General features: G+C 43.8%; 1 protein-coding gene across 6 annotated transcripts in view; it reads left to right on the top strand.

Annotated features, from left to right (window-relative positions):
* Positions 1–26,780, top strand: part of fgfr3 (fibroblast growth factor receptor 3) — a 90,393-nt gene that overhangs the window by 35,762 nt on the left and 27,851 nt on the right. For all 6 annotated transcript variants that reach the window (XM_080480881.1, XM_080480878.1, XM_080480879.1 and 3 more), the window contains exons 5-7: positions 14,782–14,951; positions 26,190–26,313; positions 26,512–26,702. In XM_080480881.1, the coding sequence (XP_080337007.1) occupies positions 14,782–14,951; positions 26,190–26,313; positions 26,512–26,702 (485 nt within the window). The remainder of the gene's footprint in view (positions 1–14,781; positions 14,952–26,189; positions 26,314–26,511; positions 26,703–26,780) is intronic.

Below are 26,780 nucleotides of genomic sequence, written 5' to 3' on the forward strand. Positions count from 1 at the left end.
CCTGCCTGCTGCACCTGAGTAGTTCGGAGTGAAAGGTCATTCTCAGGGACTCATGGCTGTGACCTTCCAGTAGACCGATTCAAAACTGAATTTGGGAAATAGTTTGGTTCATTGTTTGATTCCTGTTCAGGTTTCTCCACCTTCCCTTCTTTTGGATGTTACCTACTATGAATTAAAGGACAACCTAATGAACAGCTGGAAATGTTTGCTGCACTCCTGTGGAGACAGAAATTACTTATTTACATCAAACTGCTGGAGTGCTCTGAATCTGCTCCGACTCATTTCAAATGGTCTGCAGAAGCTGTAACGCCTCGGTAGGAAGCGGCTCTGAAGAGCCGCTGTGTGGCCATCAACCGATTTATGGAGGCAATTACCTTTGTGTGAGCGCCGTCTGAGCTTCGTTCCTGTAATTGGAATTTGATGGCTGTTATAAGCGCTCACAGCCAGACAGTTAAACTTCCTCCCTGAAGCTCTGAACCCATCCGGAGCTGCTGGTTTGGTCTGCGCTCTGTGGTGTTATGACAAAGCTTGGAGAGCGTCGGAATTTGGTAGCTTGCTCGCCGCTCCGTGGTTTGCGATACGTCGGGAGCCAGTATATGGTTTGTAAAGCCTCCTGATGCCTCACTACAGAACGACGCAGCCGTAAGCGGGGCCAAGGAAGCTTTTTTTAGGTGTTAAAAATAAGGGTGTATGTGTGACATGCTAGTGAATCTTGCCTGTAAATGGAGGGTCTTCATGCTGAAGTTCAGGGAGCTGCAGAATGAACCCAAAGCTAATTATCTGTACTTTATACCAGTTTTTGTATTTTTTAGACATCATTAATAGTTTCAGAGTTATGGAAATAAGTACAGTCAGCAACATGACTTTAGTAAAAGGGTTACAACCAGGATTATTGGCACAAACGGAATCGATGCAGAGTTTTCGTGAATTCCGTGATTCAGAATAATTCCCAGTCCACCTGAAAGTCGGTGTCGCTGGCTGAGTGGAGCAGTGACAGGAAGTCAAAGCCTCGTTGCCTCGTTGCCTCGTTGCCTTGTTGCCTCGCTCATCCCGGGGTGAGAAAACTGAGACGCTAACATTTGGAGAGGCTGCTGCCCCGATGCCTCCGGGTCATCATTAATGTTTCACCATTTTCTCCCCACACAGTCTACACTCTTGTACAAATCAAGAGAAAGTCGTGTAGAAACAGAGACTTGTGGGCAAAAACGATTTTTATTGCTAAAATAATGAGATGCGTTGTGCAGGGATCACCTTCAGAGAAACTCCACAAACTACACACAAAAATAGTTTTACTGGAAAAATCCTGCCTATTATTTAACCAAGAGATCAAACTCTAATCTTTTACATGAACACCGGCCTTAAACTTTTGGACTTCTCTAGCATTGCACAGCAGATTTTTTTAATCCAACACATTTATAATCAAAGGTTAGATTAAATTTTGATAAAAATTTCACCAAAAGATGTTTCTAAAGACATCATGCTTAAACGATTTAGCTTTTAATGAATATAGTCTTCGTGTTTGTGCAGTTTTGTCAGAAAATGTGTATTATAGCATAATATTTGAATGAAGGCAAGCTTTGATATTCACAGAGCTTTCAGCCTCGTTTACACGACAACGTTTCATGTAAAAAAAAAAAGGAGCCGGATTAAAAACTTTGTGGATACAGTGGATCAGAACACTGGTGTCGTGTAACACGACCCCCCAAAAGTGAAGAAAGTTTTGCGGATACACTCGTATTGGTTGTCGTGGAAACGGGGCCTCAGTTTCAGAAAAAGTTTCAGGTTTACGTGACAACATTCTGAAAATGATGTCCGTTTACACGGAAAAGGCAGAGATACTGAAAGCTAAATAGTTTTCATGCACGCAGAGAACAATACGCTCCAATTTACCATTCAGGTCACTATCTTTAATGTTCTGCACTCCGTTTACACTTTTGCTTCACATGTTCGTGTTCGTAATGTGAGATAGAAGCCATGTGGAAACTTTACTCCCTTCAAAGAGCTTCAGCAGTGAATGTAAAGTGAATGTATTTCAATGGAGTTCTAGTAAATACGATCAAATGAGTGAAGACGACATAGATGAACCAGGAAGCAGGCGATGAACAACAGACTATTTACTGCATTTCAACCAAACTGTGGATTAAATTTGACATTTCTCAAGCAGATAAGTTAAAAAGACTTTTGTGCTCAAAACATTTCATGTCTCAATGCCCAAAAACATTTTGTTTCTCTCTTGAAAATGAAGAAATCTGTATTTTAGCAATAAATCTTTGGAAAACTGAAATTATCAACAGTCTTTACAATTTCATTGTGAAATGAAATGATTATAAATACGACCTCTTCATATTCATACTCCCCTGGTTCCTTTAAAGCATTGAGCCGACCCTCTTACACGGAGAGATTATTGAAGAATAAGCTGTAAAAAGCTTCCTCTCTCCGTCTTTGTCGCTGTGGAAAAGCTTAACGCCTCCAGTGTGAAACCTGAATGTTTGAATGTGCAGCTTGTCGCAGTGAAAGCCCGGAGTGTTTCCGAAGTGGCAGCAGCTTACTGCACACATCCTGAATGCCAGTAAATAGCCTCAGACCGCCAGACTTAATCTCTGGATGTAAGTCTAGCTCATGACATACGAGGCTCCGATTTCCCGGCCAAAAGGAGACGGATTAACCCAGAAACATTAAACCCCGATCGCTGCTTAATGTCCGCTGAGCCTCCGCTAATTAGCCCAGTGTAGCAGGAAGGAGAGTCTTCTCCACTAGAGAGAGAGAGAGAGAGAGAGAGAGAGAGAGAGAGAGAGAGAGAGATGTTATTTTATCAAGTGTGACAACTTGTGCAGCTCTTCGTGCCAGACTGATAAACAAGTGTTATTTCTATTATAATGTTTTGTGTTTGCCCCACTCATAACTCTAGACTATTCCCATACAGAGCGCCTGATTAATGCCTTCATCCTACAATCCAGCCGTGGCTCAGACACACAAACATGCACCAAGTGCATCACATTTATTTAGTTAACTTTCTTTCTAAAGAGCAAATTGGATTGTAATTGTAGAACAGCAATTCTTGATGATGTATTGTGGATTTGTCAGGAAGGTTTACAGCCCATTTAAAGACTTTTGTTAACTAGATTTGTTGAATCATGTGAGGTTTTGGTCCGTTTTGCAGCAGATTTGTAGAATTGTACTGTAATAGTGTGTTTATGTATAAAACTATCACACTATACACACCTTGTGGAGAGAGCTTAGAGGGTTTGGACCTGGAGTGTCAAACAGGTAGCGGTTCAGAGTGTATACACACAAACCTTTCAGCAGTGGAGCAACGTTATTGACCAACCTGTGAGGTCAACATTTGACATTTCAGCTCTGAAAGGCCACACACACACACACACACACACACACACACACACACACACACACACACACACACACACACACACACACACACACACACACACACACACACACAAACAGACCTTCACACTCTGTAGACATTGACGCTGAACTTGGTAACTGAACCAACAGTTTGCAGTTATTCCAGAAAGTTTCAGAAAGGTCATATTAAGATAAACCACAACACATATCACAAAATGTAAATCGTGCCCATTAATGTTGTGGTTTCAACGTCTGGGCGAATCCCAAAAAAGCACATTATGGAAGAACAAGCATGAATATGAGAGCAAAATTCATTTTAAGTCGAGCCACAATGATCCTTATCTGGAGTTATTAGTAATACTTTTCAACCTCATGATTGCATCTCGTCATCTGTAATCTCTGGAGAATATGTGTGAGAGTTGCAGAAGTAATAGGATACAACTTTCTCCAAAGTTTTCCGACTGTAATGCCTCTGAGACGATTGGCATTTAGCAGAGATCCATTTGTCCTCTGTGTGTGTGTGTGTGTGTGTGTGTGTGTGTGTGTGTGTGTGTGTGTGTGTGTGTGTGTGTGTGTGTGTGTGTGTGTGTGTGTGTGTGTGTGTGTGTGTGTGTGTGTGTGTGTGGTGGGAGGAGGAATGTTAACAGAGCCTAATCTGTGCAGTGCTCCTGAGCTATGCTGAGCTATGCGGCTCCTTGTTTACCCTGGCAGGAGAGCAGAGCGCTGGACGCCGGGCCACGCTACGCTGCTCCGCTACTCTGCCGCCATTCCTCCAGCTCTGTTTGCCTTGAGTCCCGGCAGGCCCTCCGGGGCAGCGCGCCTTCAAAGAGCACCAGTGTAATCTGTAATGAAATCTGCCTGTGTGCTTGCAGGCGTCAGAGAGGGCAAATTATACAATTACACAATTAGTCTTCCCTCCCCCTGCACCCCCCCCCCCCCCCCCCCCCTCCGTCCCCCCGGCTTCTCCCCGGATCGGTGTCAGAGCTGGAGGCCGAGGCCGTGGCCGCGTCCTGCTGCAGCTAATTGCTGTTGCTCTGAAGTTGGCCACAGTTCGTTTTAACTCCTGCAGCAGGAAACCAGACGTCAGGAGAAAACGTGTGAGGTGAAGGTGTGAGTTGTCTGTTAGGATGGAGCATCTTAGGCCATGTTTATAGGACGTTTTCAAGTGAAAATGCAAAACTTTTGCTCCGTTTTGGGGTCTGTTTACAGGACACCTGTGCTTGGAGCCAACACATCTTTTCTGACATTCTGCTCCTGGTCCCGGTCACCACGGCCTTAGTAACTAGTACTTCTGCACATGCTCAGTAGCTGGACAATCAGGACAAAGTTTCCTCCGTGATGTCTTGACTCCCAGTGCATATTCTCCTGGGACTTGGTACTTTTATTTTGTAGGTGAGACTCTGAACCCCAAAGTGTGTGTTGGTACATTGCTGAATCAGAGTGAGTTAAATCCATTCACCACATCGAACCAAGTCTGCACAATCCACCCAACTTAAAGGAGTCATATTATGCAAAATTCACTTTCTGATGGTTTTCCAGCAGTACTAATCGTCTCCATTCCTGGAATGACGCCTCAGAAGTGAAGACAGTCTGTCCTCTCTGTCCCTGGCTTGTTTCAGGTTTTAAAAAGTGTGTTGCTCCAAGCAGCCAATCAGAAATCAAACCCTATATAGTGTCATCGGGGGTTTAGCCAATCCCAATCAAGGTAGGCCCTCCCTTTGACTCCTCCCACAATTAGGCAGCTCTGCTCTGGCACATGGCACCATGGCACATGGCACCTTCCTCCTCTTCCCAAGATGGGCATGTGTTGGCGGAGACAGTCCAGCTCACACAGACACAGCAGATTCTGAATGCAGCTCCTATGATCCAATATTCAAATGAGGAAAATCAAGGAAAACCTGGATTTGGGCAATGAACTTTGAATAAAACCTTTTTGGACCAACCAGACCCAAGTGAAAGTGTTGACAGGCTGGATAATATGACCCCTTTAATGTAAGGGAAAGAATTTGTGAAGTTTTATTCAGCAGCTGGATCAAAACACCAGTCCTGGTCTGTGTTTTCCAGATATCTGTCCGCCTGCTGAGCACCTCATGTTATTTCTCTGGATCCTCACCAAATATCAATAGTTTCTCTTCTTTCAACCAAATACTTATTGATTATTTTGGCTTTTATTTAGTTACTGTTATGATATAACAATGCATTCCATTTGTAGGCATTTTGATGCAGCTGAAAAGGTTTTCTAAGAAGCTTTATTTTGTGACGCTGAAACATATTAGTCCATTTTATATGTTTTATTCTTTGAAATTTAGGGTAGATTCTCAAATAGATTGGTTGTAGAACAAATTTCAGGAATGAATTACTTTTGAAAACCAAAGTTTGACTGTGATGTGGCCAAAAGCTGGAGTTTTTCACCAAATGTCTATTTCTTGTGGGTTTTGATATTGAACCATGACTCTTCTGAAAAACGGAGCATGATGCAGCACTGATGGCAGCTGCAACAGTTTCCTCAATAAATACACGTGTGTGTGTGTGTGCGTGCGTGCGTGCGTGCGTGTGCGCGCGTGCGCGTGTGTGTGTGTGTGCGTGTGTACGTGTGTGCATGTGTGTAACTCTGACCGACTCTCCGTGTGGAGGTTCACTGATTTCTGCAGTCACGCTGTGGAATTTGCCATCGAAACCCCCCAAGCAAACAGCAGAGCATGGAGGAGTATTTTTAGGCTCCCGGAGAGATTCCCCTCCTGGGTTAACCTCTGAGCTGACAGGTGGACACGACGGTGTAACTGCAGAACTGACATGTTACAGTAAACCACTTTCCAGTGTGTGTGGGTGCAGCGCAGGGCGGTGCGGTGGTTCCCTCCCCGTGGAGGTGGAGGGGGAGCCGCTCTGGGTCGACCCCTCCCGTCCTCCGCTGAGGAAATACCATCCAGCAAATTAGACACGGGATGGGATTCCTGTGTGTTGCTGAGCATACGGAGCAGCACGCCACAGTAAATCAAACAGATGCTGAAATCAAAGAATTCTCGGCTGTTTGCTGAACTGGAAAAAGATGCTTTTTTTCCCCCAGCTTTTTTTCTGACAGTGGAAAGTGCCTGTGTCAGCTGCCTGGAGTCCACAGAGCTGACAAATCCACCCAGACACAGATCTCAAGTTAAACATGTGCTCTTTGTTAAGGTAATGACAACCCAGTGCCACATTCAATAAATATTTGTTGCATAAGTTGCAGCATAAATGATCTTCTCTCTGCAGGGCACTCCAAGGCTTTAAAAAACACAAATGTTGTGTTTGAAAGTGTCAAACTGATCAAAAGGAGATTTTGTTCACAATTTATTGTAAAATAATCTCCAAACAGGTTGAAATTCTCCCTTCATGAAAACGTTCATGGTCCAGTTGTATCATCCTGATCACCACATGGTGCTAATGTCCTGCTGAAAGTGTGTTTTCTATCAGAAAAGTGGTTTGTCCTGTAATCGTTTTAACTCACGATGGTTCCATTTTAAATAAACAAGAAAAAGCTGTGAGTGGCCATATGTTGGTCCCTTACCCTCATAAAAGTTAGACTCACAATCAGAAAAACACGACAATAGTCCTATATTCCGTATTAAGGTAGTTTGAAATCTTCAGTATTTACATATTGTCATTTTTGCATTTTGGTCCAAAGTGGCCCACATATGAAAGGTCTATTTCTGACTTAAACACTGTTTTTAATAAGGTAGTTTTAAACAGAACGATGCATATTTTCCAGTGAAAAAGCATAGCTTTTGTATTTTTGTTTCAGAAAAGTCACACGTTTACGCAACAGTTTTTGGAAAATAATGGGTCACCGATGTCGAGTATACAGACCCAGAAATGCAACGAAAATGTTCTGTTTTCACTTGAAAACGTTGGCATGTGATCGGCGCTGGTGACTTTTGAGTCCATGTTTTGTATGTTGGTCAGAATTGACCAGTCTGCCAACGTTTGGCTTTAGCATCAGGAAGAAAGCAGCTTTAAACCGTCGTAAAGGCAATCTGAGGGTTCTCCAAGTATAAAAAATTGAGAACCACTGAAATAAACCAGAGTTTTATGACTTATGAAGGTCAGTAAAGAAGGAGAAATCACTGCAGCAGGATGAGAAGCTGATTCTCAGGTGGAATAAACTCTGAAGGCGTCCGTCTCCTCGGGCTCGGTTTGATTGACAGCTGGTCCCGTGTAGAAACACAACACAGTTAGCGGATAGCAGCTAAAGGTCAGCGGATAAACCCGTCTGTGTTATGGGGACAAAACCATGGAGACTCCCGGAGCCGGTGCTGAGTCCACGTCGGGGTCTATTCTGGGAGAAAGGAAACGTCATTGTGGCTGAAGGATCGACAGCAGTGAGGAGGAGGAGGAGGAGGAGGAGGAGGGAAAGAGATTGTTTAAAAACTCTGTGTGTGTGTGTGTGTGTGTGTGTGTGTGTGTGTGTGTGTGTGTGTGTGGCTGATTACGATGCCAAGAAAACAATGTGCTCAGACTCTCAGAGGGTCGTCCCACACTGCCAGAGTTCGCTCCAAATACACAGAGAAGGAGAGAAGTAATGAAATTTAACAGACATTTCCCTTTTAAGGTGTGTGTGTGTGTGTGTGTGTGTGTGTGTGTGTGTGTGTGTGTGTGTGTGTGTGTGTGTGTGTGTGTGTGTGTGTGTGTGTGTGTGTGTGTGTGTGTGTGTGTGTGTGTGTGTGTGTGTGTGTGTGTGTGTGCTAAAGTCTAATGGAGCACGCTGCTTGCTGCTTGAGTGAGACTCCCCAGCTCGCAAAGACAAACACTCTCCTCGTGAAAATCTCACATGAGCGCGGGCGCACACACACACACACACACACACACACACACACACACACACACACACACACACACACACACACACACACATAGAGTTTACAGTCTGTTGAACAGAGTTCAGTAACGCTGTGCTTGTTTGCTTTCATCACCGAGTGTCTCTCTCTGTCTGGTTGTAATTACACTGTGAGCGAAAAGCCAACGTTTGAAAGCAGCAGCCAAGAAAAATGTGTCAGAAAAATATCACAACACACACACACACACACACACACACACAGACACACACACACACACACACACAGACAAACGGAGTAGATCAAAGACAGACACACAGAGGAGTAATATTGAGGAGTGAGTGACGGCTCACCTGATGAGATGAAACCATGTGGCGTCTGAAGCTGATCATTTCTTTGTGATATTGTCTGAGAGCAGTATGTTCACACACACATTCACACATTCACACATTCACACACACACATTCACACATTCACACACACACACACTTTGATGTCATACCTTTCACTGACATTACATTGGCTTATACTTCCAGCAGACTGACTCTAAACCAGCTCATCCAACATTTTAACAGCTTTTTTCCTCCTTTGTGAGTTAATTTACTTTAAATGTTGTTCCCTTCATGATGTGAGTCATCATCAGTCAGGGTGCAATCAGCTCCATGAGCAGTTTATTTTACCTCTTCAATTAAGGCTAACCTTTACTTCATTCCGACATCAAGCCATGTTTTCACTTAAAAATCCAAATGACGGAGAAAATGTGTCATTTATTCAAATGAATTCACTAAATTGAAGAGAAATTACCAAAAACAGCAAAAGTCAGCAAACTGATGTACTTGATGCCGGTGGAAGCTGAAAACACAAAACTTAAAATAAAAAGTCAGAGCTGGTGGAAATTAGAATAAAAGAAAGAAAGAGAAGTAACAAATATTTATCGCTAATATCGTTATCGCGGCTGTAATATCGTACATCATGAAGCCATGAATCTTTGAGGCCCTGTTTACACGACAACGTTTCACGTGACAACACTTAATCCGCTAAAAAAAGGAGAGAGTTTCCACTGCAGCAGCGGACACAGATACACAGAGACACAGAGACACAGAGACACAGAGACACAGATACACAGATACACAGAGACACAGAGACACAGAGACACAGAGACACAGAGACACAGAGACAACGATGTAGTTAGTCTGCCGGGCCACTGGAGGGCGCTGTTGCTTATTTTTGTAATGAAACTACACAGACGTGTGCAGAGAACAAAACACTATAAAGGTGAAGAAAATGGAGAGAACCTGACATCCTAGTGGACTGATGAGGAACCGGATTCTATCAGGGAGAGTCTCAACTATTAAACTACTGATCTGGACCATAAAACTAGAATATGGACCGCGGGTCGTACCACTACGGGTCGTACCACCACGGGTCGTACCACTACGGGTCGTACCACTACGGGTCGTACCACTACGGGTCGTACCACTACGGGTCGTACCACTACGGGTCGTACCACTACGGGTCGTACCACTACGGGTCGTACCACTACGGGGCCGCCATGTTTGTTTACAACTGGATGAGCAGGAGGGAGGGGGGGATGAGCAGTAACAGGCTCTGTAGCCTCCATCAGTCTCTGCAGGAGGGAACAGAGACCGTGAAAGAATCTTTCCACCTTGGGAGCCGGATTAAAAACTTTGCAGATACACTCGTACCCGTTGTCGTGTAAACGGGGCCTCAGTCCCCACAGATACAACAAGCCCCTTTAGTGTGAGTGTGTAAACAGATTTAGACACACACACACACACACACACACACACACACACACACACACACACACACACACACACACACACATACACACTGCTGGCATTGAGATGGTAATTAGCTCCTCTTTCTCCTCCTGCATTTCTAAAGTAAAAGAGACATCTGATGACCGGTCAGCCACCTCCCCAGCTTTTGTCCTGGGACACACACACACACACACACACACACACACACACACACACACACACACACACACACACACACACACACACTCAGCAGGGACACTCCTCCTGTCTGACTCGCTGTGCTCTCTTTGTCCCTGCTCGTTCTCAAAACGACTCAATAAATCGCCCTGACAGGTTTCCAAACTCGCGGCCTCGGAGGATTCAGATGAACTCTCGTTTTGTTCTGGGAGGTGAAGAAGATGATAAGTTTTGTTTGGTTCCTTTGTGACGTCTTAAGTTCTTTCAGCGTCCGTCAAACTGTGTTTTACAGTGGCGGGCCGCCTGTGGACAGCAGGGTGGGCTGAACGTTTAAAACTGAAATGCAAATGAGTGGATCCTCAGGAGCAAGTAAACATCTTCCAGGAGCAGGTTTTAGTTTGTTAAATCCTGCACAAGACAAGACAACTCAATACAGGGAAAACTTGGCTCAGAACATTATTTACTTGATATTTTACACCAGAATTAGAAAATTTTAATTCTTTTATATTGATTCATTATAAATAACTTAAAAGTAATGAAGAAAATATGGTATGTCAATATATTATGAGTTAAAGATGTTAGAATATATTATAGTATATATATAGTATATATAGTATATATTTTGAGTCGAGCAATATTGCACAAATCAGTCAACTTACATTTTTTTTTAACATCAATATTCCAGACTTGCCGAAAATATGAGAAATCTACTACAAATACTGAATCCGCTCAAGTTTTGCAGAATAAATTGTGTTTTCTGTAATGAAGAATTACCAACACTGTGCCATTGGAAATATGTCATAGTTTTTTAATATGTGCACGTGGTTCACTCACCAGATCAAACAGGTAAATATAATTCATTCCAACTGCAAAGAGTTAAAGCTTCTGTTGGTCGATATTAGGTCTGTTCACACTGAAAACTGAAAACTAGGATCGATGAACGATACAACAGTGCTCTGAGCCACTGAAAACGCAATTTTTAAAAAATGGTTTGACGAACTAAATGGTTTTCAGCGTTTCTGGCGTCGCCGTAGAAAGATGAAAGTTTTCTGAAAGAAAAAAGATGCATTTTCACAAGAAGCTGAGCTTAAATCAATACTGATGTCAGCTGTTCATAACCGTCACTCATCATTTTCATCATTCAGGTGATCCACAGCACCAGTTACATGATTATTGGCTTGAAAATGTGACTAAAGTCTGAATTATTTCTGGAGTATTCAGAACCTCCTCCACGGGTCCCAAACAGCCACAGTCCTTTACCTTCAAGCCAATCACACTCTCTCAGGGAATTAAAGAACTTAAACACCTGAATGTAAATAAGAAAGCGCGGCCGGACAATTTGGAGCAACGCTTTTTAAAATTAGCCTAGACTTTATTGCTCATCCCTTAACTTATCTTTTCAACTGATCTTTAACCTTTAATGAGTCCCACACATCTGGAAGACTGTCTTTGTCCTCCCCCTGCACAAAGGAGGTGACCCGGCCAGTCTAGACCACTATCAGCCTCCACCTCCAAACTCTCTGCTCTGGGTCAGGTACTGAATCCCTGGTGAATGAACAACTAAAAGACTTCTTATACTCAAATAATATTCTATCAGATTACCAGTCAGGCTTCAGGAAAGGACACAGTACGGTCACAGCAGCCACTAAAGTTTTAAATGATTTTATTGTGCCATTGGACAAAAAACAACAGTGTGCAGCACTTTTGATTGACTTTCTAAGGCTTTTGACACAGTCCACCATGACGTGCTGCTCCAGAGACTCCTGGACATTGGTCTAGAGCAGGGGTCTCACACGATATTTTGTGGGCCGCACCTTGCTGCGGAAGTATAACGTTATTGCGGTCCGCGATTGAAGTGGACCTCCAACACGGGAAGGGAGAGTAGACGTTGTGACGTTGTGTTTACTTACTTGGGTAAGTTCATGTACTCGTAAGGATAGTTGGCTGGAAGAATGAGACATACATCTTTTGTAAGTAGTGTAAGTTCAGTGAATAACAGTTTCGCTGAAACGGTAGACAACATTGGGTATTAGCTCAATAACTACATATTTTCCATTAATCATTCCGTAAAAGTTGAGCTTTAATTATGACATCACCCAATTCAAACCATGGCGGGAGGACACCCCACACAAAACCCTCTTCACTCCTGGTTGCTCACCCACAACTAATAAACTAAACTAAACAAGATGAGTTAACTAACTACATGAACAAAGCAACAACAACACAACACAACACAACACAATCATTACCAACAATACAAACCTAATATAACCCTCAATAATTACATCTAAAACACGACGGACAGAAACTCCCATGATGCACTGCAGCGATGCGGCCCCCGGGTCAATGAGTTTGAGACCCCTGGTCTAGAGGAACAAACTGTCTGCTGGTTCCAAAGCTATCTTTCTGGATGAGCTCAGAGCGTGCAGGTTGATGGCAGCACCTCCAAATTACTTCCAGTGTCCAAAGGTGTTCCACAGGGGTCAGTCCTTGGGCCTTTGTTATTCACAATTTACACCAATACCCTCAATCAGAATGTTGTGGATGCAAACTTTCATTATTATGCTGATGACACAGTCGTCTATTGTTCTGCACCGTCTTTAAAAGAGGCCCTCTTTAAGCTGCAGGCAGATGTTTCTGCTGCTCAGTTCAACCTGGAAGACCTGAGGTTAATGTTCAATGCCAAGAAGTCCAAAGTCCTGCTGTTTTTACTTTCCAGGAAGATGGAGACGAATCTGACCCCCGTCACTACCCTAGAAGGTCACGTCATTGAGGAAGTTACCTCTTACAAATACCTTGGGATCACAATGGATGATTCCCTCTCCTTTGAGCCTCACATTGAGCAGCTGGTGAGAAAGCTTAAGTTGAGATTGGGCTTTTAGTTCAGAAATGGAACATGCTTCTCCTTCCAGACCAAAGGGCTCCTTGTTGAGCTTCCTTCTTGTCCATGTGGGACTGTGGGGACATTGTTTATATGAATGCCTCTTCTCAGTGTCTTCAGTCACTGGACACAGTTTACCATGGAGCACTGAGGTTTCTAACGGGCTGCAGAGCCTCACTCATCACTGCTGGATGGCGGCTCTACCTGTACACAGACACATTCACTGGCTGGGTTTTATCTATAAGGTGATTCTTGGTTTACTGCCTCCCTCCCTTTGTAGTTATGTGATCCAGAAACCCCAGAATAACTACAGTCTGTGATCTAAAGACTTCTTTTTATTCACGGTTCCGACTGTCCGTACGGAACTGGGCGTTCCATGTGTTCTGCTCCGTACTCATGGAATGTTTTACAGAACCACCTTAGACTCACTGAGCTGCTCTCACTGGAGAGTTTAGAACCTTTACAGCGGTTGGAATCAAAAAATTCACCATGTTCTTGTTTTAACTAACTTATTTTAAACTATTTGATGGTTTTTAGAATCTATCTTTCAGATGCTCCTTGTGTCTGTACTTTTCTTTTTGCTATTTGATTGTATTTAAGAACATTCTAGTATTATTAACACTGTAAATTTATTTAATAAATTGCGACCAGGACACACTTGCAAAGAGATTGTTAATCTCAATGTGTTTTCTGCTGAATAAATAAAGGCGAAATGAAAAAAAATGAAATGAGGTACTCTGATCCGTCAGACGATGACAGACGTGAAGCTTCAGTCTCTCCACATCTGTTCTAGAAAAGTTCCTAACTCGTCCAAGATGAGCCGACTCGTCCCATCTGGGCCACATTTCAGCCATTAAAAAAACATGAAACCATAAGATCCTAAGGGTCTCTCCCCAATTATTCTATGATCTAAGAACACGGATGAAAATTGAAAACCAAGGACAGAGAGTTTAAGAGTGAATGAAGCCCCGGATGAAGATCTGCTGGCTTGTTACAGAATCTTAAAGCAACTTCAGAGTTGACAGATCACATGACCTTTATTTTACACAGATGATGAAAATGTCTATTTCAAAAACCAAACAGTTACTACAGAAAAGAACTCCGAGCTCAACATGAAGTCAGTTTTAATGAAACCTTCTGTTGTATAACCAAATGAAATATCCAGAAAACTTCAGCAGCTGTTGCATTGTGGGTGTTTTTCCAGACTCCTCCTGACAGTGTGGCTCTGACGCTGTTTAAAAGCAACCAGGGAGCTCGATGTCGTCTTACGGGAAAAAATGAAAAATCTAAGTTTTATTTGCTATTTTCACCATTTGCTTGGTGATTTGTTCAGATTGGAGCCTCCTGCCATCGGATGTTTCCGAATGTTTTGACACCAACGATATAGAGCCATATTACCTAAAACATTAAAATCAGTAAGTGGTCTTTAAAGCTCTCATCTCTAACTCCAATGTGGCACATGCCAGATTATGGTCATGTTGTTTTATACACTATAAAACCAACTTTCAGGTCAATACACAAAGAAAATGTGATCAAATCAGGAGAACATTGAGATCAGTTGATACTCGGTTCTAAAAATTGGCCCAAAAATTCAGATTCAGGTTAAAAAACATGCCAGAACTGCAGTATTTTCCCAAAAGGCCACAGACAGTGAATAAAAAAGATTGTTGATGTTTTACTCTTTGAACAAAGTGGAGAAAACTCTCTACAATTTGCTTCATTAAAGCAGTTGGACTGACTCCGTTTCCTGTTTGTGCCTCACCGACAGAACCACCGTACTGGACCCGGCCCGATCGGATGGACAAGAAGCTTCTGGCCGTTCCCGCCGCCAACACGGTGAAGTTTCGCTGCGCCGCGGCCGGAAACCCGCCGCCGAGCATCCACTGGCTGAAGAACGGCAAAGAGTTCAAGGGAGAGCAGAGGATGGGCGGCATCAAGGTGAGGAGAGACGAACGATGCAGAGATTTAGATTCAAACCTTCTATCTGAGCCTCCGTTTACGGCCATTCAGACCGGAACCGGGCCCGGAGGAGGTCACCTTCCACCCCCCTCAGCTCCTGGTCAAGTGCCTTTCAGCAAGGCGTTTTCATGCAAAGCCCGTCAGAGGCTCCCCGCTGTCAATTCCTATAAGTGGAAAAAGTGTTGAAAGGAACTCGTGATCTGTGAATCTTCTCACGATAAATAAAGGCCGCGGAGCCGGACGCAGCTCTCGGCCTCGGGTTAAATTTAGCGTCTGCGCTGAAACGAGAGCGCCGCTCTGCGTGACGGTCCGGCGTTGACAGTACCGCAGCGCCGCAAACAGCTGCTGCGCTCCGTTTTGTCATCAGATTGGCTCCGGACGCCGGGCTTAAAGAAACAGGACTCGCTTTCCTCTGGCGTGTCTTCAGCGAGCTGCAGGACGCTAAGACGCAGTCAGAAGGTTGGAATCCAAACATCCAAACGGTTGTTTGGATTCACAATAAACATTTATTATCAACTCTAAAACCCAGAGATCTACAATTCTTCACTCACTTCTGTGTTTTAACTCACATGTTCCTTTTTGGAGGCTTTCAAATAGTGAGAGAATAATGCTGCAGGTTTGTTTTGTGCAATTGTGAAAAAAAACTTCAGAAATGAGACAAATTTCCTGTGTTGTACCTGCATGAGATGGTTTTATCACCACAACAGCTGTAAATTGTAGACACTATCCTCTCCTATATTATAGTTAAAATTCCCTTTCTGTTGACATTAAACTGACAATGTCTTTTTGAGCCACTTTGAGCCGCAAAGGCAGAAAAGACAACATAAGCTGAATTGTTATCATTTGTTTGGTAGTTTTTGTGCAGCTTTAGTTACTAACCCTGACCTTCGTATTCAAAATGTCAAGGTTTTCTTTGTTGCGTCGCAGAGGATACGTGATGAAATGTCTATATTTTCACAAAAACCAAACAATTACTACATAAAATGACTCCAATCTCAACATGAAACCAATTTTAATAAAACCTTCTGCTGCAAAATCCAGAGAAAATGTCCAGAAACGTCTCCTGCAGCTGTTGCATTCTGGGAGTTTTTACTGACTCCCCCTGACAGCGTGGCTTTGAGGCTGTTTGATAGCAACCAGGGAGCTTTCATGGAAACATCACGAGGTCTCAGCTCGGGCCTCAATGTTGAGTGGCTACTCCTAAGAAATCTGTTAAAAAAAGAAAAAGTAATGTTTCTTTGAAATGTTCACAATTTGGTGTTTTGTCCAGATTGGAGCCTCTGGCGGTTCAGGTTTGACCCACAGGCCTCATGTTTGACACCGCTGATCAAAACCAACGTGTCATCAGACCTCCAAGAGTTTCCCAAACTAACATTACAAGTTTGACACAAGAATTTTCATCCTAATGATTTCCATTTTTATAAACGTTTTGAGACACATATTTCTATATATATATATATATATATATATATATATACCACATATTTCTCTAATTATAGAAATCCTACATGAGCAACTAATTGTACTGATTAATTGTAAATGATGAAAAAAAACCATCATTTGATATTGTGCAGCTCTAGTTTTCACTTAGTTTTTACGTCAGTGTATAAAAAGGAGTAAAATGAAATGATGGGAACCACCAGACAAAAAGAGACCAAAATCTCTCAATACATTTTCTTGACGAACACATGAGGACATTTTGCAGTGGAGGAGCTTTTTGTGGTGCTGAAATTGCAACACACACACACACACACACACACACACACACACACACACACACACACACACACACACACACACACACACACACACACTCTGAGGAGAGTAAACATGAGTCGCGAGTGAGTGAGAGAGGTTTGGCCTTTAAAGAGTTAAATGTAACGAGATCCTGCAGCTATTAACAGTTTACAGAGATCTACAACATCTGCTCCCATCAGACCAACAGCAGTTGTCTCCCTCCCTCCGTCCACACACACACACACACACACACACACACACACCTGTCACCAGGCCTCAGGACGCTGCAGCATGCACTGAAGTCCCCCCCCCCCCCCCCCCCACACACACACACACACACACACACACACACAAGAACACGCAGTCACATGAAGGATTTAATCCAGCGTATTTCTTCCACTTGTTTTCCAAACCGGCCACTTTCTCCCTGAAATCCTCTGAGTTCGCTCGACTGGCCGTGACTCGCCGTGACTCACCGGCGGCCACTTAACCACTTTAGCGGGATTAAGATGTTGATGGGGTCCTAATCATTGCACTTTCCTCTGCATCCCTCTGCCGCTCGCCACGCTCCGGCGGGACGCTGAATGTTAAACGTATAATTACAGGCTGACATGTATAGCAACCTCTCCACACACTGTGAGGTCTTGTTGTCTTCGTAGTGACGGTGGAAGTCGTCAGAATCCTTCCACACAAATTCCTGCAGTCGATTTTCAGCTCGGTGTAACTTGGCTGGTCGAGCACAGCATCGAACCAGGCGCCGCCGAGCACCTCACTCCCTCTGTGGTCACTCAAGCACAAGGATAGAAAGTGGCCGACTGACCCGGACGGGTCACGTTCAGGCTGTTCAGGTGGAGATTGAAATGATTCTGTTTGAGGAGTTTCAATAAATGCAGATTTAATCCATTAAAGGAGTCATATTATGCAAAATTCCCTTTCTAGTGGTTCTCCAGCAGTACTACTCGTCCCCGTACCTGGACTGACGTCCCAGAAGTGAAGACAGTCTGTCCTCTCTGTCCCTGGCTTGTTTCAGGTTTTAAAAAGTGTGTTGCTCCAACCAGCCAATCAGAAATCAAACCCTATATAGTGTCATCGGGGGTTTAGCCAATCCCAATCAAGGTAGGCCCTCCCTTTGACTCCTCCCACAATTAGGCAGCTCTGCCTCGGCACATGGCACCACGAGAGGAAGTACTTAATCATGTCTTTAGATTTCCGTATGTCGAATTGTGAAAAACTGTGCAGTGAGTGAGAGCTTCTGACGTCTCAAAGATGTGACGTGAATCTTTTCACGATCAAACAGTCGTACACAAAAACACTGTAAAGAATGATATATGAGTGCAAATTAATCTGCTTTCTACTGGTTTTTGAAGTTTTTAAATATCCAAACTGTCAGCTGTGACAGAAACAGTTGAAATTGCTCTTTTGTTTAATTTTGCGGTGTTTCTTTATTCAAATTAATAATTAATTTAATTATTTCCACATCCATATTTCTCCCACTCTCTTAGAATAGACGAGAAAGTTTGTTTTATTTCTTGTAAATTGTGTTTTATTTTTTAGATTTCCATTTCATACATTTCATTTCCTTCAATCATTTGAAATGTTTTTGCAGTTTTTAGCAAAAGCTGTAAGAAAAATTTAAACTTTGAAAAAGTCTCATGATGTTCTTAAAACCAAGAACAGCAAAGTTTAAACAAGCCTAACATCTCTTAAAAGCTCCACATCAGCTTTTCATTCCTCATCAAACTTTATTTCAGTTTCTAATTGTTGTTTCACATCTCAGTTTATTGAAATGTGTTTCTGTTCAGCAGGAAGAGTCATTTTGAACTGAAAGCTCTGCAGTTTTTCAGTTTTCTGAATTCATGTAAGTTATTTAATGACTACATGATTGAATTACCTGTAATAGATGTGTCTGTTCCCCACAGTGGAATTATCCTGCAAAAAGAAACTTGTTGAAACGTAAGCACACGTGTGATTTGGTGATTATTGAGTCCTTCATCCAAACGTCTTCATCACACGTCGCCCCTCCCCTCCGAGTCGTCCTGAAGTCCATTCATCCGCCCGCCGAGCGGTCGCTGTCGGCCAGGGTGGAGGTGAACGTGGAGGTCGTCCTCCACAGAAGCCTGATGGACACGTCTGTGACCCGGCCGGGCTTCAGAGGGGTCAGAAGTCAAAACCTCACACTGCAAGAAATGCACACAGTGTGGGGATTGCACAGCACAGATGAAAACTGTCATTAATTAGGCAGCGAACTGGAAAAAAACAGCCCCACACCTTTAAAGTGTTTTTATTTTTACTTTGAGGCAGAAATCTGCTTCTTTTCAAAGCAACAGACGGAAATCTGCAAAACTCACGTGAATTAAACCAAATCTTCAAAAACCAGTCGAGATTTTCAGTCTGTTTTCACTTTGAAACACAAAAGAAAAATACACAGCAAGTGTTTAAAACGTGTGGATTTTAACAGAAAAATCCCACAAATCAAAGTGAGAATGTGAAAATAAACACTTATAGAGGAAAACAATCTGCAGTGCTTCATTAGGAAGAACATAAAGTGTATTGAAATGCACCGTGACATAGGAGTCTGCCTCCAGTTGAGATATTCACCAGCGAGACTCATCGTTCACGCTCAGACGGTGAGTTACGTGGAAGTAAATTGAATAAATTAGAATATTTAAAAGACCATTTGGACTCTGTGAACAACAGCTGTGAGAAATCCTTTCAATATTTCCTCATTTCGATATTTGTACTGAAAATCTCTTTCTATTATCTTCAGTCATCCAGACTGATGTGCCTGACACCGTCATGTCCGGACTTCATTTCCCAGCAGGTTGTTTCTGCACGTCAGTCAGACGCAGTGAGAAGCATCTTTGTTCCCGTCTCAGTTCCTGGATGTTCCTCTGTCTCTTCGTCTCCTCACGCTAACCACCATCTTGTTCCGTTTAAAGTCACTCTGCCGTGGACGCTGCGGGAAACAATAAAAATGCAAGAGTGGATTTTTAGTTTGAGGCTGAAAACATCCAGAAGAGAGCAGGAATCCTACACAGTGTTTGTTGTTCAGTGGAATTGACTCCAGTCAGTTTGTGGAAACAGCACGCGATAAGAAAGTCAAAGTCCTGCAGGGGAAGTGAAGGAAAGTAACTTTAACCTCTGAGGTGGAGGTGGGGGTGGGGGTGGAGGTGGGGGTGGAGGCCGCAGAGCTGTCATCTGAATGACTGTCAATCACTTTAAAAAGTAAAACAAGATTTTGGGAATTTTCACAAATTTGACAAAATGTCAGAACGTCATTTTGAAGTGAATGTGTTCCTGAACATAAATCTATGAATTAATTCAGTTGGAAAGTATAACTTTCAATTGTATTTCTTGATCCATCCAACAGTGTGAGAACAGATTGTGTCTCTAAATAAAGTTAAGAAAACTTGATGTTTTATGAGTTCAGTCAGCTAATCTGGATTAGTTTCTCAAAAGGTAATCAGCCTTTTAGAAAGTCATAGTGTCCATATTATATTAAAGAGCCAACTATTTGTACTATATCCTTCATCTAGAATATCATCTTTCCCAAAATTAAATAGCTTCTTTCTTTAAAAATGTTATGTAATCTGTCTAATTCGGTCCAAATCCATGGTGAGTTTTTTAACCATCGGCAATGAAAGAGTAAGAAATGAAGATTGATTCGTCGTCGTGTTGACAGACTGGATGTCACCACATTGACGTTTGTTTCATTCAGCCGGCTGTGTCGAGGCCTTTATTGCCCCTGTGATGACTTGATCTGGCCTGGGGGCGGGGGGTGTGGTGGTGGTGGTGGGGGGGGGGGTTGGGGGTGGCGGGTTGTTCTGACAGCCTGACAATGGCGTCCGGAGGACTTCATCCCCCCGACCGGGTCTTGAAGGTGAAGCCGTCTTCCTCCTGCGTCCATATTGAGACGACACAACGGCTGGTGATGTGACGGCCGTGTTAATCTGCTCTGAATGCTTCCTGGACCCGGCCACGACCATTTGTCACTCACTGATGGAAGTGGCTTTCTGATCCCAGCCAGCGCAGCGGAGTCCGGCGCAGCGGAGTCCGGCGCAGCGGAGTCCGGCGCAGCGGAGTCCGCCGCAGCGGCCGTTTGTCACTTAGTGTGAGCGCTTTCAGATCTGTGGAAGTGTGAGCGGCCATCCAGGTCCATCACCTGCAGTCGGCACAGCCGCTTTCTTCCTCAAAGTCCTACTTTTTAACGAGTGGTTTCGTCATCTTGCTCGTCGCTCTCATCAGCAGCTTTAAGAAGTTTCCAGAAATACTGCAGAGGATTTCACTCATTTAAAGACTTTCTTTTTTCACAATTGTTCTTCAGACTTTTCTTTGTGTGACAAGCAAAGTCGTCGACTCACTTTATCTGGAAAGTTTCAGAAGAAACAAAGAACAAAAACTGTTCAGGTTTTAGGAAAACGAGTGAAAAATTCAAGTTTTACAGCCAAAAGCCGTGAATCATGATGAGGAGAGTTAAAGGAGGAATTCATTTGTTACTTAATTTGAAATTTTTTTAAGAAGCACTAACATCCAGATTATAGAGCATCTTCCAGCCACCGATTTATATAACTTATTAATTAATCAATATTACAATGGTGCAGCTGTCCAGGCATCATGTATTTATAGTAAATAGTCACTTAATGTTTTAAAGGTTTTATCCATTTTCAGTGACTTGCACAATGGTTATCACATAAAACCGATCATCTGAAGAGGATACCCCCTGGAGAGTATTTGCAGTATCATTAGATTCATCTGATCATCATATATTTAGTGTGTTTATGGAATTAGCTGTTAGCTTTTTGTATCTGAACTCTTTAGCATGTGGCTTTATAGGGCCTGAGAAGGATGATGAAGCTGTACCAGATTGAATTTGTTTCATATTTTCTTATTTTAGTTTGTTAATTTCAATGTGAGATGTGGAGATGTTTCTAGTTTCAGGACCTCAGTGTCATTATTTTACATGCGTGTAGATCTTCATTGAGGAACTCGAGGAACCCGCTGCTCTGTGGACTCGTGGTTCAATAACTCCAACACTTTATTTGCCAATTGAAATGTACACAGAGAACTAAACGGTGCATTTGTTGAAGCTAAATGGGTCGATAAATAGGCTTTGTGGCTCGGTGGCACAATAGAAAATCAAATTCCAGCAGAGCGCCGTGTCGAGGCTTTGTTGGCCTTCTAGACGACCGTGGCACTCTCCGCTCCAGAGGGGCGGGGCCGAGAGGTTAAAGTTCAGTGCTGTATTGAGCCGTCAGCTGGAGGTGGGCGTGGCCTGGTCCCTTTCAGACACATGTGGCCGGACGGTTTCATTGTGTTCATGCTAAACTGCTTCAACACAAGCAGGACTAAAGTCGACAATGTAATTATTGTGTTTCTCTCGCCGTTTAACGGATTTTTCATTCGCTGTTTTGACAAGTTTCCAAGGCCTCACTCCTAAAGTGGCACCACACTGTTACTTTTTAAGACTTTAAGCAGTTTAATCCCGTCCCGAGCAGGCATGTTTTTCCCGTCCGGACTATGAGTCATTGTAGGCCGCCAAGGAATTTCTGCACATTGCAAGATTGTTTTTGGGCTCTTATTAATTTTAGATTGGCCATATTTATTCACTTTCTCTCCTCTGTCCTCTTATTCAAACATACAATGACTATCAAAGGACAGATTATCCTATTTATTAGCTTTTTTCCCGGTTTGAACTCTCACACATCCAGTTCATTGGTCTTCTCCTGGGCAGACAGACCCACAGCCTTCAGGCTGGGTCCTTCTGTTTCCGCCTCCTCAGAGGGGGGAATCAGACGGTAGCACAGATCCGGGCCACTGCTCTGCTCTGACACACTCATAAATTCTGCTAACTGGCCCCGCTGGTTCTGACAGGGCTATTTTGCGAGGTGAAGACGGAGGCCTTGGACTATAAAGGGAACGTCGCTTCCTGTGTTTTCTCAGACAACTGCTCCACTGCAAGAAACGCCCCAGTCTGTCCGAGTCATTTGAGCCGACGTTGGGAGTTTAGATTAAAATGTGCGAAATAATCATGCAATTCATGCCAATGAACTGAGTTAACATCACGGTTTTCCATGGCAAGCTGTGTAAAATCAACAGAAATATCCTAAAATAAACCCAAATACATTGTCCCGAGGTATTTCATCCACCAGCAGAATACGTTCTCCTCCTCAGTCCTCGTTCGGTGGTCTCTCGCCTCTTGTCCATTCCCATGGCCTGCCAAAGGTCTGTGCATCCAAAGCCTTAAAACCTTTAAACCCTCGTATGACTCTCACGTAAGCTGCTTAATAATTTAATTCTGGTTGGAATCTGGCATGATTGGAATGGATGGGATTATCACGTTTGGGGACTAAAGCCGCTTCAGCAGAGGTGAGCCAGAGTAACACGGCGGCGTATACGCAGGAATTAATTAAAGACAATACGTTCATCTTCTGCACACGATTCTTCCACGGAGGCCAATCAGCGCCGACGAGGGGCAACAAAGCCTTCTTACCCTCGTCTCTTAGCAACATTGGAAACATAATGAATGACAGCTCAGTCCCTCCTGTAAAACCACTAAACACTGTTTGGACCTCCTTTACACATCGTGTCAAGTGAAAACGCATCGTTTTTTTCACTTCAGAAAAGTTTGGTGTTGTACACAGCAATGTTTTTAAAATGATGTCTGTTTCCACGGAAACAGCTGAAACACTGAAAACGATGTAGTTTTCATGTTTAGGCACTAGTTGGTGCCATTGTTTTGTTTTGTTTTTAGTACTGAAACCACACACGTATTCAGCAGAGAACAATGAGCTCTAAACGCAAACAACAGGAGAACGCAGACATTCTAGTGGACAGACCACCAAGTTGGATTGTTATTACGGTGACTGTCAAAATAAAACTATCAAGTCCAGGAGAATATGGACTGAGAGTCATGACACCACGGAGGAAACATTGTTCTGATTGGCTCTACTGAGCATGTGTAGTAGCTGTGTTTCAGAAAAGAAGCATTTTCCCATGTTCCCCTGGAAACGGAGCATCTTTAAAGTTGTGTGTTCCGTGTCTCTGACCAACGCTCTCGTGTAAACGGGCCTCAAAACCCAACTAAAGATTTCCACTTTTGCTTGAGAATCTAAACGAGGTCTTAGAAGACATATAAAAGTCTCCAGTTCAATGCATAACTCTGCGAAGAACAATGGTCAGAAAAGTAAAACGTGTCTTACAGTCCAGAGCAGTAGTGTGAATGTACTTTCCCAGGATATCGTGCATGAAAGTCTTTTTCTGAAATGAAAACCAAAATCTGGCCATAACTCTGATTACAGCCTGGTTGTTTTTCTGTTGGTGGTCTTGGCCTCTACAAATCATCATCCCCAGCTCATATTTTACCACCTTCTACCCCTCGCCCCTCCTCCTCGAGTCCCGGTTCAGCTCAGGCAGCGCCACCGCAGTACAAGGCGTCACTCATCTGCTCATGAGAGCAGCCATTGACTCGGGTTTGACTCCCCGGCTCCGAGAGGGGTAGACGGGGTGGAGCCGGCCCCTCTGAACAACCGTCCTGCCAACGTCGAGCGGGCGGCCTGGTCTGTGTTACCACGCAACTGCAGAGAGCACGCTCAGGCATAATATTTACACTCTTACATTATTTTCCACCAGCGTCTCCAAGAGAGAGAGTCAAGAAGTGTGTACTGTGTAAGACAGAGGAGGAGGAGGAGGGGATTCTTAACCTCCAAGTGTGTGTGTGTGTGTGTGGTGTGTGTGTGTGTGGTGTGTGTGTGTGTGTGTGTGTGTGTGTGGTGTGTGTGTGTGTGTGTGTGGTGTGTGTGTGTGTGGTGTGTGTGTGTGTGTGTGTGTGTACGTGCGCGCGTGCGTGCGTGCGTGCGTGTGTGTGTGTGTGTGTGTGGTGTGTGTGTGTGTGTGTGTGTGTGTGTGTGTGTGTGTGTGTGTGTGTGTGTGTGTGTGTGTGTGTGTGTGTGTGTGTGTGTGTGTGTGTGTGTGTGTGTGTGTCCGCCAATGTGCATCTGTGCGTGTGTGAATGTTTGGCGGCTCAGCCAGATGTGTGGGGTTAAATGTTTGTGAAAACACAGAGCCTGCTCTGGTTTGGCAGTTTTCCTACGCAGGTGATGTGAAGTGTTCCACAAAAAAAAAAAAAAAAGAGTCTTTGTTGACATCACTCTCGCCCGTCGTTAGTAATTCTGCCCTCTTCCAGAGGAGTTCACGTCGCAGCGTCTGCAGCACACGTTTCCACTTAAACGGTGGAGCTTTTCCCTCTCGGCCCACCGACACTCCTGCCCAGCGACGCGTAGCAGGTTCTCTGATCTCGCCTCGCTATGCTGGCCTCCTCCTCTTCCACCTCCTCCTCCTCCACCTCCTCCTCCTCCTCCTCCTCCTCCTGATGTGGCTTCTGAATCATCTGTCAGGTTATTATCTGTCTGCCGCTGCCATTCAGCCACACCTGGTTTGAATTACGACAGGGTTTCACCCTCGACTCTCCGGGGATGGATCCTTCTAAAACCTCGTCTGGAGAGAAGAAAAAACTTCCAAGAAGCATTTCTGAGTGCTTCCATTTGCAAGAATTTAGACTTTTAACAAGACATGTTCTAAACTTGTCTCTTCAGACTCTTCATGGTCACAGTTTGTCATCTGCAGTGTGCATGCTCTATCTTTATGGCTTTCTGGAGAAGGTTAGGATTGAAATCTTCGCATGCAGTTTGCAGTTCGGTTCTAGATGTCCGGGTTGTATTTTGGCACAAGAAGCATTTTCATCTCTTGAGAACAGACGTCATTTTCTTGATGTGTTTGGAGCAGAAAATATAAAGATTTGAGAACAATTGGGTACCAGCACGTCTGAAACCTGCAGCTTGCGGAGTATTTCCAGTCTGCAATGGTCCGTATCGGTCAAAAGTGTCCAGGGAAGAAAAACTCAAAGTCGGACGAAGATCCAGTCAAAGCTCAACCTCCCAACCTGCAACTGTGTTATTGATGAACATGTTCATTCACAGCTGCTCTGAACACACTGCTGGGAGTACATTCTAGTTGATGCTGCTCTATAGTCCCTGTTTACATTATTTTCAACTTCCACAAAAATCTATGAATTAGTATTTTGGCAGATGTTTTAAACATATTCAAACCAGATGTGAATGTATTTTGTGGTTATGTACATCACAAGGTGGAAGGATACCTTCTCCGTACATATTAATTCAATGCATTTTAATCCAACATATGACTTCAGTTATTTTCAATGAATTGCAGACCTTAATGGTCCAAAGGCTCATCGATGTTCTGTGGTGTCTCATATGAAAGAAGAACCAATAAACTCAACACATTTGAACAAACAAAAGAAGAAATTCTTTGCTGGACGGTCATTTGTTGCCACTATTTGTTCCGTTTTGTTTGAGTTTTTTATGCCGTTTTGAGTTTTGGTTTCTTTCCGTTCACGAGGAACAGATGAAATGAAATCCTCTGATTTTAGGGAAACTAAACCTGTAGTTTGTGTCCCGTCTGCAGATCCGACACCAGCAGTTTAGCCTGGTGATGGAGAGCGCCGTGCCGTCCGACCGGGGAAACTACACCTGCGTGGTGCAGAACAAGCACGGCACCATCAGCCACACCTACCAGCTGGACGTTTTAGGTAAAACACTGGAGACTCGCTCACTTTCACTCCTGCGTCTGGATGAATTAACATCCAGCAGCAGCTCAAAAACCCACAATGGCTTTTTATTTGGCAAGGAAGAGAATTTCTGCACTAATTTAAAGCTTCCTCTCCTTCATCGCATCCTTTCCATTAATGACTCGTGTTAATGGCTTCTTCTGCTTCTCTTTTCACCAGAGCGCTCGCCTCACAGGCCCATCCTGCAGGCCGGGCTGCCAGCCAATCAGACGGTGGTGGTGGGCAGCGACGTGGAGTTCCACTGTAAAGTCTACAGCGACGCCCAGCCGCACATCCAGTGGCTCAAACACATCGAGGTGAACGGCAGCCGCTACGGCCCCGACGGCGTTCCCTACGTCAACATCCTGAAGGTGAGCGAAATGAGTTCGCGTCTCTTTGCCCGCAGAACCTTCTGCTGGGAATTAATCCTCCTAAATGTCCCTCTTAAT

Source organism: Lipophrys pholis, assembly GCF_963383615.2.
Source record: "Lipophrys pholis genome assembly, chromosome: 14".
NCBI lineage: Eukaryota > Metazoa > Chordata > Actinopteri > Blenniiformes > Blenniidae > Lipophrys > Lipophrys pholis.